The sequence below is a fragment of the Aquarana catesbeiana genome, linkage group LG07 (assembly GCF_042186555.1).
Source record: "Aquarana catesbeiana isolate 2022-GZ linkage group LG07, ASM4218655v1, whole genome shotgun sequence".
In the NCBI taxonomy this organism is placed as follows: domain Eukaryota; kingdom Metazoa; phylum Chordata; class Amphibia; order Anura; family Ranidae; genus Aquarana; species Aquarana catesbeiana.
Window position 1 is genome coordinate 91,372,857 of NC_133330.1, and position 16,560 is coordinate 91,389,416.

The window sequence follows — 16,560 nt, forward strand, 5'->3', positions numbered from 1 at the left end:
AAACGTTTTCCGCCAAATTTTCTTGTATGGAATGTATAATGCTTATGTACCTACAAAACTAATAAAATTATTGAAAGAAAATCAGCAGAGCTTCCACTCATTTTAGATCTACCCCTTAGATTTAGAGCGACTGAACTTCCAAGTGCACTTTCAGTGCAAAGTGGATTTGCCTTTCGTAAATAACCCCCAAAGAGTATGTAAAAGGAGTATAAAAAATGTATTGAAATATAAATGTAGCGCTGGTAGATTTTCAATCTACCGCTATTATGTAAATTTAGTGAGTCATCTTTTCTGTACATAGTTCAGATTTAATCTATAGCTAAATTAGCTTCTGTTCCAACCTTGGTTGTGTTGCGTGCAGTTCCACTCCGTCGCCTGTAGATGTCGGTGTCTCTACAGACCAGAGATGGAAAGCAACAGACTGAGGTGTATTGAGTGCTCTTCTTTCTCAGAAGTAACTCAGCAGAGGTTGTCCCCTGCGGTGCATTCTGGGAAGGGGTATTTAAGGGACAGATGCCATATTTCTGAGTCTTTTTCGTTCCACCTTCTGACCCTCCTGGCTGACAGGTATGTGCTAGGAGTCCTACCTCGTGGTCCTCCAGCCCGGAGGACTGCGATGCTACACCGTGTGGGTGGGCCCAGAAGTCTGTCTGGGGCCTACTACAACTGCTGCGGAGATGGTCCTGTGCTGTCTGTCCTGCGGGAAGAAGCTGGACAATTGAGAAGAATCCAGGGGAGGACCCGTCATGGAAGGATCATGCGGAGCGCTGGTCTGGAGAGGGGCCTGGTGACTCAATTGGAGGACGCATCTTAAGTTAACCTACCACATGGTACTGCCGGGTCGGCTTAAAGGTTCTGGAACTGTGTTGCTGTTCACTGAAAACTACTACATCCTGTGGCAGAGGATCGTACAGTTTTGCTCTACTCAAGTCTGTGGCAGAGACTTTCTGTTCGTGCTGCGAATCGGCTGCTAGGTTGGTGAGAGAGACCTATCCAGGCGGGCAAAGATTTAATCCTGAACTGAAGATACATTCATCCCTGAGATTTCAAATTCTTAGTGCTACACCAAGAAAAGGTATTTGAGCTTCCCTGCAACTCTTCTTCTACCTCTTTCCTGCTGCTTCTTCCAGTTATCTCCCATTAAAGCATTGGAAAAGTACTAAAGTGACTGGTGCCTATATTGTCAGATGATACGATCAACGTGGACTCTAATTCTGGGATCAGTGAAACTACAGGTAAAAAGGTGACTGTAACAGCCCGCTTTAAATCAGCAGCTCCACCGTGAGTAAGTGCTACATAAACAATTAAAATTAAACACTTATATGTTGTCAAAACAAATGAAAGTACATGTCACAGCCACAGAGTGATTTTGTAAAAACCAGACAGCCATGTCCCAACAACGATCCGATTGGCGCAGCATTATTCTTTCCACTGATACCAACAATGGAGCACTATTCCTCCCACTGATAAAAACAATGGGGCAGTATTCATCCCAGTGACAACAGTGATGGGGTACTATTTCTCCCACTGACAATGAAGAGGCACTATTCATCCTACTGACACCAATGATGGGGCACAATTCCTCTGTCTGGCACAAAAGATGGGGCACTTTTCCTTCTAATGACACCAACAACGATGCATTATTTCTTCCCCCACTGACCACAGTGCTAGACTTTTTGCTATTTTTTTCTTTACGTTAACCACCACCTGGGGCATGTTTTACTCGCACTAACCTCTGAGCCTGAGCTCCCCCTCCCTTCCCAGTCTTAAGTCTTATGGACAATGAACTGGCCCTTGTTTAGAAAGTTTGCAGACCCCTGTTTTAAAGTGTAAACCTTCATGTCAACCTTCTGGGTGATGGAGAGTAAGAAGAATAGGGAAGGTGGTCTTGGCCGGTGATGGAGGTTCTGTTTGGAGGGATGCAGGGTCTTAATGTTAGAGCCCATTACATAACAGAACTCTCCTAGGGACTGGGCCTGAGCCATAGGTGTGTGATGCCATGCAAAGTATACAGCGGCTTCCCTCTATGCCTTTGGGCTAAACAAGTAAAATGATTGAGTAACGTGTGTAGAACAGCTGGTGGAGATAATCTGTGCTCAACGTGGTATCTCTCAAAATATCTCTGTAGTTAGTGTTGGGATAGGTTTCACCAGCAAGTGAAAAAGACATTATTCTTCAGGTATAGGGCCCAGTGAAGTTATTTGGCCTCTGGCCATGAGGGGTGCTAACTTACACAAGAAAGCAATACCAGTATGCTAATACTTTGACAACAGGAATCTTATGAAATCATCAGCATGCGGTTTCCCCAATGCTGACAACAAGTGTTCCCAAACATCTCTCAGTTATGAAATGCCCCAAGAATATGGAATCTGAAGGCATCATTGATATAGGGCAGCAGTAACGTCATACCACTGTACCACCACCAATGAGCAGGAAATATACCAACTTTGTCAGCAGGTGGGAGATTCCATAAAAATGTAGAACATTTAAAAGCACTAACAGGTTTTGTGTTTCAGATATGTATATTTTGGTTTGTGCATTGTAATGGATGGCAGTGATTATTAAAGCATTCGGCGCTCTGTAAATGACTGGCAGACCATCACATCAACTGCTACAAGTTAATGATGTTTTATTACAGGAGCCTGTCTATCTTCCATTCTACCACTATTACTAATAACACACATTTCACACGCTTCAGATTTGCAGTATGAACATAATATAAATAATGCAAAAACTTCATTTTTATGCAAATGACATATATGTAGGTGGCTTGTATTGCTTATAAATACTGTTTGCATCAGTTTTGACACTGATGCCATTACCATGTTGTGCCTGTCTGGTCACAATTTAGCACAGAATAAAGACAATGTACACCTAATTATAGTGATCATAAAAGCGGAGATAAAATAAATTATGCTGTGACAGATTGTCTTTATGGAATGCACTCTATATACAGTACATGGATAAAAGTCAGGAGATAAGGTAGAGAGAGAAGCAGTAATGATGACACTTAGTGAATAAATCTGCATGAAATTGTATTTGGATGCTATTTCAAGGAGAAAGTAGACCCCCCCCCACCCCCATTCTTTTGTGAGATTTCAGCGAACTTGACTGATATTAAAGAGGAACTTCAGTCCAGTAATGCTGGTCCCAACCTCCTCAACAGCAATGCCATCTTTATAAATTCATGTGCATATGTGCCAAGCCTTTGGGACCTGGCAGAGACCTGTGGCACATCTAAGCAAGCGTGTATGCGCTGTGAAGGCACCAGGAGTGCAACATCATCCTTGCCTAGGCAAGAAAGGTGGAAGTGCAGCACAAAAATGTCAAAGCATAAGGGGGCTGGAGCCAGCTGGAAATAACTTGTTTTTTTGTGGTGAAGGTTCATTTTAACCCCATGCCTGCGCACCTCAGTGTTTCTTTACTGGGCTATTATGTCCAAGGGCTTGGGAGGTCTGCCTAATCATATGACCACTCTGGCTGTCACAGTGGTCACATGATCTGGGACTGGATCTCTTGTGCTTTACCGATAGCAATTTGCACAATTTCTTGTCACCTCTGAAGAAGAGTCCTCAAAATGCATTAGGTGTCAGGTTTCCTGCTTGAACAATCTTTTTATTAATAAATTATTTGTACTTATTTTGCCGCACCATGTGTATTCTCAGGTATGTGTTTTAAAACTTTTTTGTATCTATAAATGTTATTTTTTAATCAACATTGACAAATCTTGATAGTGCCTATATAGTTCCAACCCTAGAGGGTACCTGTTTGCATTTGATTACCACTGTTATTTTTTTTGTTTTATTTTGCTATATAAAAGATAAAAGACCAAACATTTTATAAAAAAACAAACAAAAAAAACAATATTTTCTACTATCCTTAATAAAACATATCCGATAAAATCGAATTTCTTCATAAGATTAGACCAAAATGTATTCTGCTACACATCTTTGGTAAGAAAAAATCCCAATAAGTGTACATTAATTGGTTTGTGTGAAAGTTATAGCATCTACAATCTATGATTATATAAATAAATAAATATATATATATATATATATATATATATATATATATATATATATATATATATATATATAAATTGATCAATCCTGATGTACTGACAGCCTATCTCATTTCTGGAGGCCCTTAAATTGCCAGGACAGTACAAATTCCTACCAAATGACCCCTTTTTGGAAAGTAGACAGTCTGAGGTATTTAGTAAGAGACATGGTGAATTTTTTAAAGTTTTATTTTTTTTTTAATTACAATCTTTTGTAAAATCAAGAAATTAAAAACGGTGAACAGGGATACTAACTGGTGACAAATTACATTTGTTTGTTTTTGTATTTTTTTTTATTTCTTTTTGTTTTTGTACTGTGTTTTTCTGTGTGTAAATGAGGTCTTGGGAGCTCATTCACATAGGTGCTGTGGCCTGTACTGTGTGAATCAGCGTATTTTTAAAATGTGGCTATTACTGTGTGTTATGGGGATGCAGCAGCTGTATGAACACAGCTGCAGGTCCTAATTTAAAAGGCACGCAGATGCAGGTGTACAGCCCCAAACACAGTGTGCATTCGGGCCACTTACCCACACATGCACACCTTCAGATTAGGATCTGCGGCAGTTCATTCAGCCGTTGCATCCCCATAGAGTAACAGAGGACAACAAATTGCTCATTCATACTGTAGGGGGCCAGAGAACCCATCTGAATGAGCCCTTATTGTTTTAAATGATTTTCGACAGTGTTTAAAAATTATTTTTTACAATATTGGCTTGGGTGAAATATCAGGGATCTAAACAGGGCCCTGACATCTTACCTTTGACACAGGGAAAAGGGATTGATTCTCCATTTCCTCAGCAGCTTCAGCACTGAAGATGAATGAACAGAAGACAGAGGCTCCTGTTCATTCATAAACTGAAGAATAGTAAACATAGTTTACTATGCTCAGTTGTCAAAGGACACAGGAGCGATCAGTACCGATTGCTCACTGTGTCCATTCAGAAAAGGAAGGGGCAATTACAGGAACAGTTAACATTCACCCTTCGATCTCCAGACACATATTTCCCTCAGTACTTAGGTTGATAGTGCAGCTGGAGCAATTGGACACACTCACTTGTCTGGATGCAATAAACCCTTTTCTGTAAGGACTCATTCACACCACTTCAGTTAAACTTCAGTTGAACTGCTTGATTCTCATAAATGGACGAAGGCTCAATGTCAGAGCACAAAAAAAACAGGTCCTGTTTACAACACAACTCTACCTTGAAGTGGGTTGCAGTACGGGGTGTAAAATTGTAGACATGCTGCGTTTATTCGCCAGGCACCACACTTAACCTCATGTCACCACCAGTCATTGCACAGAAAAATGTCCCAGTGGGGGAGATACCTGCATTCATGTCTTTTGTGTGGATGCAGGGATCTGTCAGTTCTTTTTTTTATTTCGCTCAACATGCTGGTTGACAGACTGTACCTGTATATCCAGTTTTACAGCGTTTGCGGTGGCTTCCCCTGCGTCTCCTCCTTCCTCCACTCAGGACCCGCTTCCTGATTAGCAGGTAGGAGAATCAGGAAGAAAATAGCGAATAATAATTCGCTATTGTCACACACAACTGGGCAGTGCTCTGAGCCCACCCTTTTTTGAAGCCAATTAGAGCCTCAGGCTCTAATCATGTGCTTCAAAAAAAAAAAAAAATCCCATTGGAATCCATGTGTCCGGCGCCCTGCATGAACATTAGGGGCCGGGCGCATAGATGTTGTATGGATGGGACGCCACTGCCCCCTGTATGGACAGGATGCCACTGCTCTAGGGAGTAATCTGCAAAACTTCATAATTAATAATACAACAAAAATAATGAAGAGCAAAATTGTAAAAATGTTGTATAAAAGCATGTTTGCTTGACCCTGTAGTAATATTTCAAAGTAAGCAGTGAAATGCATTATGCTTTCCCTTTAAAAATGTATTAACTTTTCCCTAAGCATATTTAGATCTTGTAAATAACCATTCATTTCATCAGAATCTAATCTGAAAGAGAGGAAATGTCATATCTTCACATCATATCCATGTGTACTTTGTTTGTTACAGTTTCCATGTGAGACCAACTGCCATCATTTATCATACATTTAGTTTAATGACTCAAACTGTGTGAAGCAGCACAGTGGCTAAACATTAGTGCTCTTGTCTTGTTGTGCTGTGCCTATGGCTTTGGCTTTGATCCCCCTTTCCATGTGTTTGTTTCAGCCTTTTAACATTTTTATCATGGTAAAACATTTGAAATAATTTCTCAGGGAACCCAAGCTAAAATGTTAATGTTATATAATGTTATATTTGTAGCACATGGAATAAGTGAGCTGTAGGTTTAATAATAAAATAATAAATGTGGCAAACATAGCATGATTGATACCCATTGTAGCACCCTATAGTGTGCAACTTGTGTAGGTAACTTTATTTTGTTGACTCATGGTAGTTGTGTGAGTCTATAATTGGATCAGGTTACTCCAGGTCAGGCTGGAAGGGCTCTACAGGGCAGGTCTCTGGTGCCTCCACCTGGTTTTGGAAGCATGGAGAAGATTCTTGAAGTTTGTGGGTGGAGGGTAGGAGGTCCTGATCTGCATACCTGAAGGAATCTGGCCAATCCCCAGGCATAAGCACTGTCAGGGTGACTGGATCAACTCTTAAATATTGTGGAGCCTGGCCAGCGGGAAAGTCTGGTGAAAGACGGAGAGCTGAGGTTGCTGTTGGGAGGCCTGTGAGGGGGCCCCAGGGGTGGGGGCTCTGCCTCCAGACTCGAGCTGAGGAAATGAAGGAGAGGAAGCCTAAGAGAAGGATCTCTGTTACCTTTGGGTCTTGTGCAGAAGACATGGGAGGATCTGGACAGTAGGAGGCCTGAACAGAAGTGTTGCCTAGTGCAGAAGGAATCAAGGGACAATGTGAGTACCTCAGCACACCCAAGGCCATACAAGGGGAAAGACTGCCAGACGTAGCATACTTTCGCAAGGACAGCATTGAGCTAAATCCCAATCCCTTGTCCTGGGGCATTCTTTAGAGCAGCCAGGATGGCTGGTAGTCAAAGCAGCTAGGTGGGCTGCTAGTATCTGCAAGCGTCAAAACCGTGTGAGGTTCTACTGAGGAGACACAATACTCCTGCAAACAGTTTGGAACTTTGTGCTATTTCACTAAAGGGAACTGAGAGTTCCTGGTTCCTAAAGAACCTTGCCACTGATCCATATAGACAGTGATTAGTACAGTACAGGATCTCTATTTTTGTGTACATAGAGAAGGAAGGTTGTCCTCATCTCTTTTTTAAGTCAAGCTGGGCATCCCATAATCCCTATACCCTATCCAAGTTGTTTCCCTCAATAAAACAACAAAAACAAGCCCATGGACTAATCTCATTTCTTGTGTCTGGATGAGAGTTGAAAATGCGTGTTGTCTGGCTGTGCAGGAATGGGGAACACAAAATACAGATTATCCTAGTAGAGCTATACCATAGCGAACCATTTTTTAATTTAAAGGAGACATATAGCCAAAGCTTTTTGGGCTGACGTCACAGAGCCGGTCCATATGGTCGGGATCCAGCCAGAAGCCTGGATCGGAACCTGGGTCAGCCTCTCAGTGAGCTGCTGAGAGCCTGAGCCAAAGCTCCCGCCCCTCCACAACCCAGTGCTCCAGTGAGCGCTGGAGGAAGAGCAAAGAGCTGCTGACTGACAGTCCTGGCTTTCTGCTCAGAGCGGAGTGGGAGAACTGAGCAATCAATCAGCGATGTTTGATTGCTCAGTTTTCACTGCAGAGACATAAAGCCATACTTATCTTTTAATAAACTTATTTTCAGTAATTATCAGGTAAAATAATCTTAAAGGGTTAGTTCACTTTTTCAGAAAAAAAAGAAAACCCTATGACCTATCACCCTCCCCCCTTCCAACCTAACATACCCCCCACACCCCCTGTAGTACTTACAGTACTTACCTTCATGAGTCATGAGCAAATCTCTGATCCAGTGCTGACTTATTAAAATCGATCTGATCCACCCTGAAAGCCCTGCAAAAAGAAGGGGGTGAAGAGCAGGGATATCAAATCACCAGCTGTATGGGCGCCAACAGCTCCTCCTCCACGTAGGTAAGAAAAGAAGGGACCAGGGGGTTGGGGAGGGTGTAGGTACAGATAATGGTAAGAAAAGAAGACTGTGAAAATGATAGGTTCCCTTTTCATTGATGGTCATTGTGATATCCCCTTATATTGATGGGTAACATAGTTGTTAGAAAGTCAATGGTGCAGTGTACTCTTAATTTAATGATCAATGCCAAAGTGCCTCTTTACATTTGTGGCCAGTGAAGAAGGGCCTCCTTATATTGGAGGTCAGTGTAGTACCCCTTACATGATGGCCAGTGTGTCCCCCCCCTTACATTGATGGTTTGGGTAGTGCCTACTTACATAAGTCGTCAGTGCAGTGCCCTTCTACATTGGTTTTTAGTAGAAATAATTCCACTCTTATAGACAGCTGAAACAATAATTGCCGAGAGTGCTGTAGGTTCTACTAAGTAACATTGATATTGGAATTATGCAAGCATGGTCAGGCAGAATAACAGCTGCCGATGCTCAATGAACCACAAGGAACGCCTGGAGGAACCCTAATATTACCTAATATAACCTTGTTAACAAAGGCTTCTCTAGATATTAAAGTTATCTTCTACAATCCATAAGTACACTGGTGGGCGGCCACCCAAATCAACCCTAGTCTATGTATTCATTAATATAAGGTAGGGACACTACTCTGTAAACTCCCTTATGGAAAAATGAATGTGATTATTTGTTCTCAGTAAGGTGATGGAATTATGTAAGAGCAGCATACATCAAGGGTTGTATTCAAACATTAAGCTGCCCTGGGCTCCCTTGTATTAGTATGCTCTTTTGTAGTTATTAATCATGGGATGTAAAAACGTTAGTAAAGACTTCTGCTACAATGCACTATTGGATGTAGCATGTAATTTATATGCAGAACTACTCCTTAATGTCCTGGCCACCAAACAAGAGAAAGGAACCATGGCTTCAAGAGCAACTCTTTTCAACATCCCTTGCAATCTCTTTATTGCACCAATATCCTGAGAACTTAGCCACAAAAGTTCCGAGATGGACAGAAAAGGTAAAGGAAATAAAGAAATCTTTATCACAAATTGTTTGCTGCCCCCTCTAACCATACTGCCCTAGGTACTGGCCCATGAGTGCCCTATGGCAAATAAAGCCTTAGTCATTCAACATTAGGATTTAGATTCTGTTAGCTTGGCAAAAAGGTGACAGACAGGAACAGGTCCTACTTTGAAATCGGTAAACAAATGTTCCAAATGTAAGGTAAAGCCTGTTGTGGGCAAAAATTGTAAAATAGTAGTAGTAGTAATAATAATAATAAAATATTTTACTTCAATATTGGCCTTTACTCTCATTTTATTATGTGATTGTGGTTCCTTTTTATTTTTGTCTTGCTTTTTAATTAAATTCTGTAAATGTCACATAAATGACTGGTTGAGGTTATCAGTTGTAAATATCATATCAATGACTCATCGCTGTTATCAGTTGTGAACAAAACTGCTAGGACATCTGTCCCTAAATTTAACCTTCCCATTGCCATATAAACATCATTTCAAAAACACTATTTCTGTCTTCAAAACATGCAGACCAAAAAAAAAAAAAAAACAGTTGTTGATATGCAGATTTTCATTTTTTGTCAAAGCCAACAGCAAAGCCCTCATAACCTTCTCTAATTGCTTTCCTGACTATTGATGTAGACAGAGAACAGTGACACATAACTGTCACAGGAAAAACAGAGAGGTCTTTAGTGTGGGCTGGGAACGGAATTCTTGCGTCACCTTCTCAATGTTGTGCAAGGGTCAAGATAACAGCCCTCACTTGGGGAAATTGCTGGGTTTCTGGGGACATACTGTAGTAGAGTTTTCATCCAATGATTATGTACCAGCGAACATTTTATAAACTGAAAGATGCATATTTGACAGTGGAATATGTAAACATTGGGAAAAGAATGACATCAGGACCTGACAATTTCCTTGTTTTGGCAAAGCAGTACTTGCAGTAAAAAGCATATATAAAACCATATATCAGGGCTCCATCCCCATAATAAAGAAAAGCATGAAAGTAAAAAAAAAAAAAACTGCAGAAAAAAGTTATGTAGCACTACCCCCTCAAGGCTTGCTGGATTTTGGGTCCCCCCTTGGCCTGCTCTGCCAGGCAACACGCATTTTCGACAGGCTCTCGCAGTCAAAAAATCTATTCCATAGGCTTGATTTTGATCATTTATTAGAGAATGTGACTTGGACGAGGAAGGGAAGTATGGGATGCCCAGAACTGAATTCAAAGTACAAACTGTAAAGGTCAAGCTGGATAACAATTGCTGACTCCTGGCAGGAAATCCTAAGCTGTACTCCTTTTAAGAGAAGCTTCCAAACTGTCTGTAGGGATGAACTTTTTCACAAAAAGGAATCTAATCCATGTGGCCCTTTACTTGAAATGTCCCCAGAAGGGATGAGAGTAGACTTAGCACTGTCCCTCTAAAAAACTAGCTAGGTCTTGCACTCGGCTGCTTTCTCCCTTGAAAAAATAGAGATCACTCACTTAGTCCCTGGTGGTTCCTGAATGAAAAGATGGCTACTTCTGTCCAGGCCTTCTGCTGTATAGGTCCCTCTTGCTGGTGTTTCGTCAGATTTTGTAACTGAAGTGACGTTTCGTCACCGCGATCTTACTATACCACACACTCGTCCACAGTAAGGATACAGTGAGAAGGCGGCAAGTGGACATCTTGTTGCACCCATTGGAGTCTTTCACACTTATTTTTAACAATAAACTCTCAGGTTATATAGTGAAATCCAGTATTTTGAAATCGGTGTGTGACTATTTTGATGTTGATTTTTCAATGCAGCGGTGTGCTGTCAGATTAGAAAACCTGTGAGATCAGCAGGCTTGCCGCTGCTTTTAAATTCAACATCTAAACAGTCAGACGGATTTTTAAATACTATATGTCACTATATAAGCTCGGTTTACTGTTAAAAATAAGTGTGAAATGCATGACTCTGGTGGGTGTAGCCAGATGTCCACTTGCCGCCTTCTCACTGTATCCTTACTGTGGACAAGTGCTAGGTGTAGCAAGATGGAGGGACGGAACGTCACTTCCGTTACAAAATCTGACAGGTCGCCTAATCTGAAGAAACACCGGCAGGGTGTCACAGCCAAGCCTGACTGAGACTGCAGGGTGAGGAAACCTTTGCTGCCTCCAGGCACACAATGGATGCTTTTCAGGAATATTACATTTTGGGATAACAAACACTTTAAGAAATGTTTTCATATTCATCTCTAAATGGAGTTCAGTTTTGACTCAGGCCCATTTAATCTTCCTGCTTAAAGCGGACCTTCAGTCATTTTTTCACCTTTCCATCTATTAAATCTTCTGCCCTTGTTGATTTAACTTTGGATAGTAAAATCTTTTTTTTCTGCCAGTAAATACCTTATACAGCCGACTTCCTTTTTCTTGTCTGGTAAAAAGCCTAGGCTTATGACATCACACACAACTCTCTCTCTCACTCTAGTGAGAGTTTGCCAGGAAGGGAGGGGGGTGAGTAAGAGGGCCAATGAGAGCTGCAGAGCTGGAGGTATGTAAATCCAGGAATTGAACGGGCAGCAGCTTCAGCTGCCCACGGTTAAAATGGTTGCAGCCAGACTTAGTGGAGGGAGATTTATATGCAAAGTGGCATGGAGGGAAGCTTCAGAATGGCAAATATGTTTTTTTTACAAATTATGTGAGCAGACTGCAGTTCCTCTTTAAATACTGTTGAGGTAAGATATCAGCCACATAGGTTATGCATTGTTTTCAATGGGCCAGCAGACTCAAAGATTTTCATTGTGATAAGAAGCAGTAACACATAACATTTGTGTAGAATTGCAAACCAGAAACAGAGCCCAAATGTAAACAAGCATTGATACGATCATTTACATTCATATTAATAAATGTAAACATTTAATTGAACGGTTATAGATTCCATTTAAGCTTCAAAAATCACTAAGCCTAACTTTACTGAAGCCAAATATATTGAATATTCTTTTGTTTGTCTTTTACAGAGCTGTTGGTAAGACATGTCTGCTGATCAGTTACACAACTAACGCCTTTCCAGGGGAATACATCCCGACTGTGTGAGTATAAAGCCGTCTAGTGTGCCTATTGTGAACCCTAATTCTTTTATTCCTCTTTCTTTAAATGTTAGATTTGGTCCCTGATTATTTTAAAAGAGAATTTCGGGAATAGGAAAAATCATACGCGCCTAGATGGCTGCAGCACCGATCCCAGCTACAGCTGTCTCCCACTGGCTCTATCCCAAGAACTAAGTGATCAAACATAGCTGATCACTCAGTACTTCCCCCTCCACCCTGAGCAGAGAGCCACCACTGTCAATGTCTGTCTTACTGGAGCGCTGGGCTGTGGAGTGGCTGGCTCAGGCTCTTAGTGGCTTGCTGAGAGACTGAGACAGCTGGGTGGATCCTGACTGTAAAGTTGGGATCTTTACCGAGCCTGGACTAGATGAGTGACATCAGCCAACAGCAGAACTAACTCCTGTGATGCGTAGAAGTATACTGTAGCCAAAATAGCTTTGGCTATACTTCTTTAAAAGTATAAAAGAAAAGTAGTGATGTAAACATCAAAATTAATTGTGATCTCTAGGCCCAAAATACTACTCTAGTCCCTGGAAATATAAACTCTAAGAAAATTACAAAAGAAAGAAAAAAAACTTTGTGACTGCTACAACTTGCATAAAAGCATTAAAAGGGAAATGCATCATAAAAGTATACCTTTATTAGAACAAAAAGTAATAAATACACCCATCACCTACAGCATGTGGCTGTACTGCTACCAAGATGATCAACTAACCGATATACTGATAAACAAGTGGAATACTGATCTGTCTTTGTATTCTCAGTTTATCACCCTGGTAGCGGTATAGTCATGTAAGTGATGGGTGTTTTTTTATGGTTTTTATTATTTGCCTGTTCTAACAATGGAATACTTTTCTGTTGCATTTTCCTCTTCGTGTTTTTAAGTTTGAACAGCCCCAAACTTTGTATTATTCTTTCTTTTATTGTTTGCACTAGTGATCCTGTAGTTGGATATTGGTTTATCGGTTTACTTTACTAGCAACCACATCTGATTACCAAGGGCAGCCCAGCATTTTTTTAATTGCATTTGCTTTAAAACAAACCTAAACTAACAAATTCAAAGTTTTTTTTTTTTTAAAGTCTTGCAATATTAAAAGTAATTGAGGTTCTGAAAAATATTACTGCCACTACGGAAACAGGAGTCAGTATTTCTTCTGGGCGCTAGATGAGCTTGCCCCGGTACTGACTGGTACTGTGGTGGTAATCTCCCTGTTGACCACTGGATGAATTCCACAGCCCCTGTTTGGTTGCTTGGGTAGGCACTTCTGAAGCGGGCAAAATAATCCAAGGTTTATGGAAACCCAGCTCCAAGGTGGAGAGGAACAGGGCCCTGACAATGACAGGAAGATCCCATTGCTGAAGTCTCAACTAAATATTATAAACCAACAGATGACCAAGCTCATCAGACTCTACCTAGACCTGTAACACAATGTTTGTTATTGGTGACCCTGATCCATATTCTGATCCCATGCTACCTTATGTTTTCTTTTCCTTTCTATCAATTTTTCATGTGGCTTTTTATCTACACTATATTTTAAAAAGTATTGGGAACCCTGCCTTTACACGCACTTGAACTTTAATGGCATCCCAGTCTTAGTCCATAGGGTTCAATATTGAGTTGGCCCACCCTTAGGAGAATGTTTGACCATTCTTCCAGAAGCACATTTGTGAGGTCAGGCACTGATGTTGGATGACAGACAAACAAAATCTCCTGCACTTGAAAGTAATGTGACCGTAGTGGAAATCGGCTAGAATTTCTATGGCTCCCGGTAAACGCACAGGTCTTGTTGCCCTCCAAGGGTCATGGAAACACTGTAAAAAAAGTGTCCACAGTGGACACAAAGGGAACAAGCCACCTGTACCATGTCCAGCACACCGGAGACCCTTCCAGATGGCTGACGGGTTTCGAGGGGAGATCCCTTCTTCCTCAGATGCTGGATGAGAAGGCCTGGCTTGCAGTCTCCACTCAAATTAATTCCAAAGGGTTTCCTATCGGATTGAGGTCAGGCCGGTCAAGTTCTTCCACCCCAAACATACTCATCCATTTGGTGGAGGGGGGATTATGGTGTGGGGTTGTTTTTTAGGGGTTGGGCTTAGCCCTCTAGTTCCAGTAAAGGAAAATCTTAACCGTTTCAGCCCCGGAAGATTTTACTCCTTCCTGACCAGAGCACTTTTTGCGATTCGGCACTGCATCGCTTTAGCTGACAATTGCGCGGCCGTACTACGTTGCACCCAAACAAAATGTATGTCCTTTTTTTCCCCACAAATAGAGCTTTTTTTTGGTGGTCTTTGATCATCTCTGCGTTTTTATTTTTTTCGCTATAAACAAAAAAAGTGTGACAATTTTGAAGAAAAACGCAATATTTTTTTACTTTTTACTCTAATAAATATCCCCCAAAAATATATAAAAAAAATTTTTTTTTTCCTCAGTTTAGGCCGATATGTATTCTTCTACATATTTTTGGTAAAAAAAAAATCGCAATAAGCGTATATGGATTGGTTTGCGCAAAAGTTATAGCGTCTACAAAATAGGGGATAGTTTTATGGCATTTTTATTATTCTTTTTTTCTTTTTTTTTACTAGTAATGGCGGCGATCTGCGATTTGTATTGGGACTGCGACATTATGGCGGACACGTCGGACAATTTTGACACATTTTTGGGACCACTGACATTTATACAGTGATCAGTGTTATAAAAATGCATTGATTACTGTAAAAATGTCACTGGCAGGGAAGGGGCTAACACTAGGGGGCGATCAAGGGGTTAATTGTGTTCCCTAGTGTGTGTTCTAACTGAAGGGGGGAGAGGACTGTGTAGGGGAGATGACATATTGCTGTTCATACTCTGTATGAATAGACGATCTGTCTTTTCTCTCCTCAGAGAACCGGAAACACACACACACACAGATCCTGGTTCTCGGTGTGCCCCGAGCGATTGCGGGGGCACCTGGTGGTGATTGCGACCGCCAGGCACTTGCATCGGCTCTGTGGGCGAGCAGGGGGCGTGCGCGTGCACACCCCTAGTAGCCAAATAAGGAAGCAACGTAACATGACGGCGATTCGTGCAGCTGAGCCATGTTGCCGCAGTACAACTGCAGCGGCTGGTCGGCAAGCGGTTAAGGTGTCAGCATACCAAAACATTTTGGACAATTTCATGCTCCCAACTTTGTGGGAACAGTTTGGGGACGGCTCAAACATGACTGCGCACCAGTGCACAAAGCAAGGTCCATAAAGACATGGATGAGCGAGTTTGGGGTGGAGGAACTTGACTGGCCTGCACCCCAACCTGATAGAACATTCTAGAACACTCTATTTGGGATGAAATAGAGTGGAGACTGCGAGCCAGGCCTTCTCGTCCAACATCAGTGCCTGACCTTACAAATGCACTTCTGGAAGAATGGTCAAACATTCCCATAGACACACTCCTAAACCTTGTGGACAGCCTTCCCAGAAGAGTTGAACCTGTTATAGCTGCAAAGGGTGGGCCAACCCAATATTGAACCCTACAGACTAATGCCCTGTACACACGGTCGGACATTGATCGGACATTCCGACAACAAAATCCATGGATTTTTTCTGACGGATGTTGGCTCAGACTTGTCTTGCATACACACGGTCACACAAAGTTGACGGAAAATCCGATAGTTCTGAACGTGGTGATGTAAAACGCGTACATCGGGACTATAAACGGGGCAGTAGGCAATAGCTTTCATCTCTTAATTTATTCTGAGCATGCGTGGCACACGATCGGAATTTCCGACAACGGATTTTGTTGGAAAATTTTATAGCCTGCTCTCAAACTTTGTGTGTCGGAAATTCTGCTGAAAAATGTGTGATGGAGCCCACACACGGTCGGAATTTTCGACAACAAGGTCCTATCACACATTTTCATTCGGACAATCCGACCCTGTGTACAGGGCATTAGACTGGGATGCCATTAAAGTTCATGTGCGTGTAAAGGCAGGCACCTAAATACTTTTGACAATATAGTGTATATCTTCAGGATGACACTGAAAATTTAATATTTCACCATTTATGGAAAATGTTTATATAATCTAAATTATACAAATTTGCGTAACCAAAGAAATCTGCATTTACAGGAGACACAATTAAAGTGGCCTATTGGGCATGTAATTAAAGTCTGGCCTGGAAAACTCTGCTTGTGGTAAAGGGCCATAACTAGATATCATGTAGCCCTAGAAATACCTGATTGGTGACACCTTTTTTTTTAAACCTACATCCCATGTGTCATGCAAAGTAAAAACTAAGGGTAAAATAAGCTGTTGGAGGCAGTATATTGTCTGCGTTATAGTCACAGCTACTTTTTAACTGTACAAAGAAGCGAGATGGTTTC

General features: G+C 41.5%; 1 protein-coding gene across 1 annotated transcript in view; it reads left to right on the top strand.

The window, feature by feature from the left end:
• The window catches only part of RAC2 (Rac family small GTPase 2), a 100,325-nt gene that overhangs the window by 37,718 nt on the left and 46,047 nt on the right, over positions 1-16,560 (top strand). Inside the window, exon 2 of the mRNA XM_073592479.1 lies at positions 12,117-12,188. Within this exon, the coding sequence (XP_073448580.1) occupies positions 12,117-12,188 (72 nt within the window). The remainder of the gene's footprint in view (positions 1-12,116; positions 12,189-16,560) is intronic.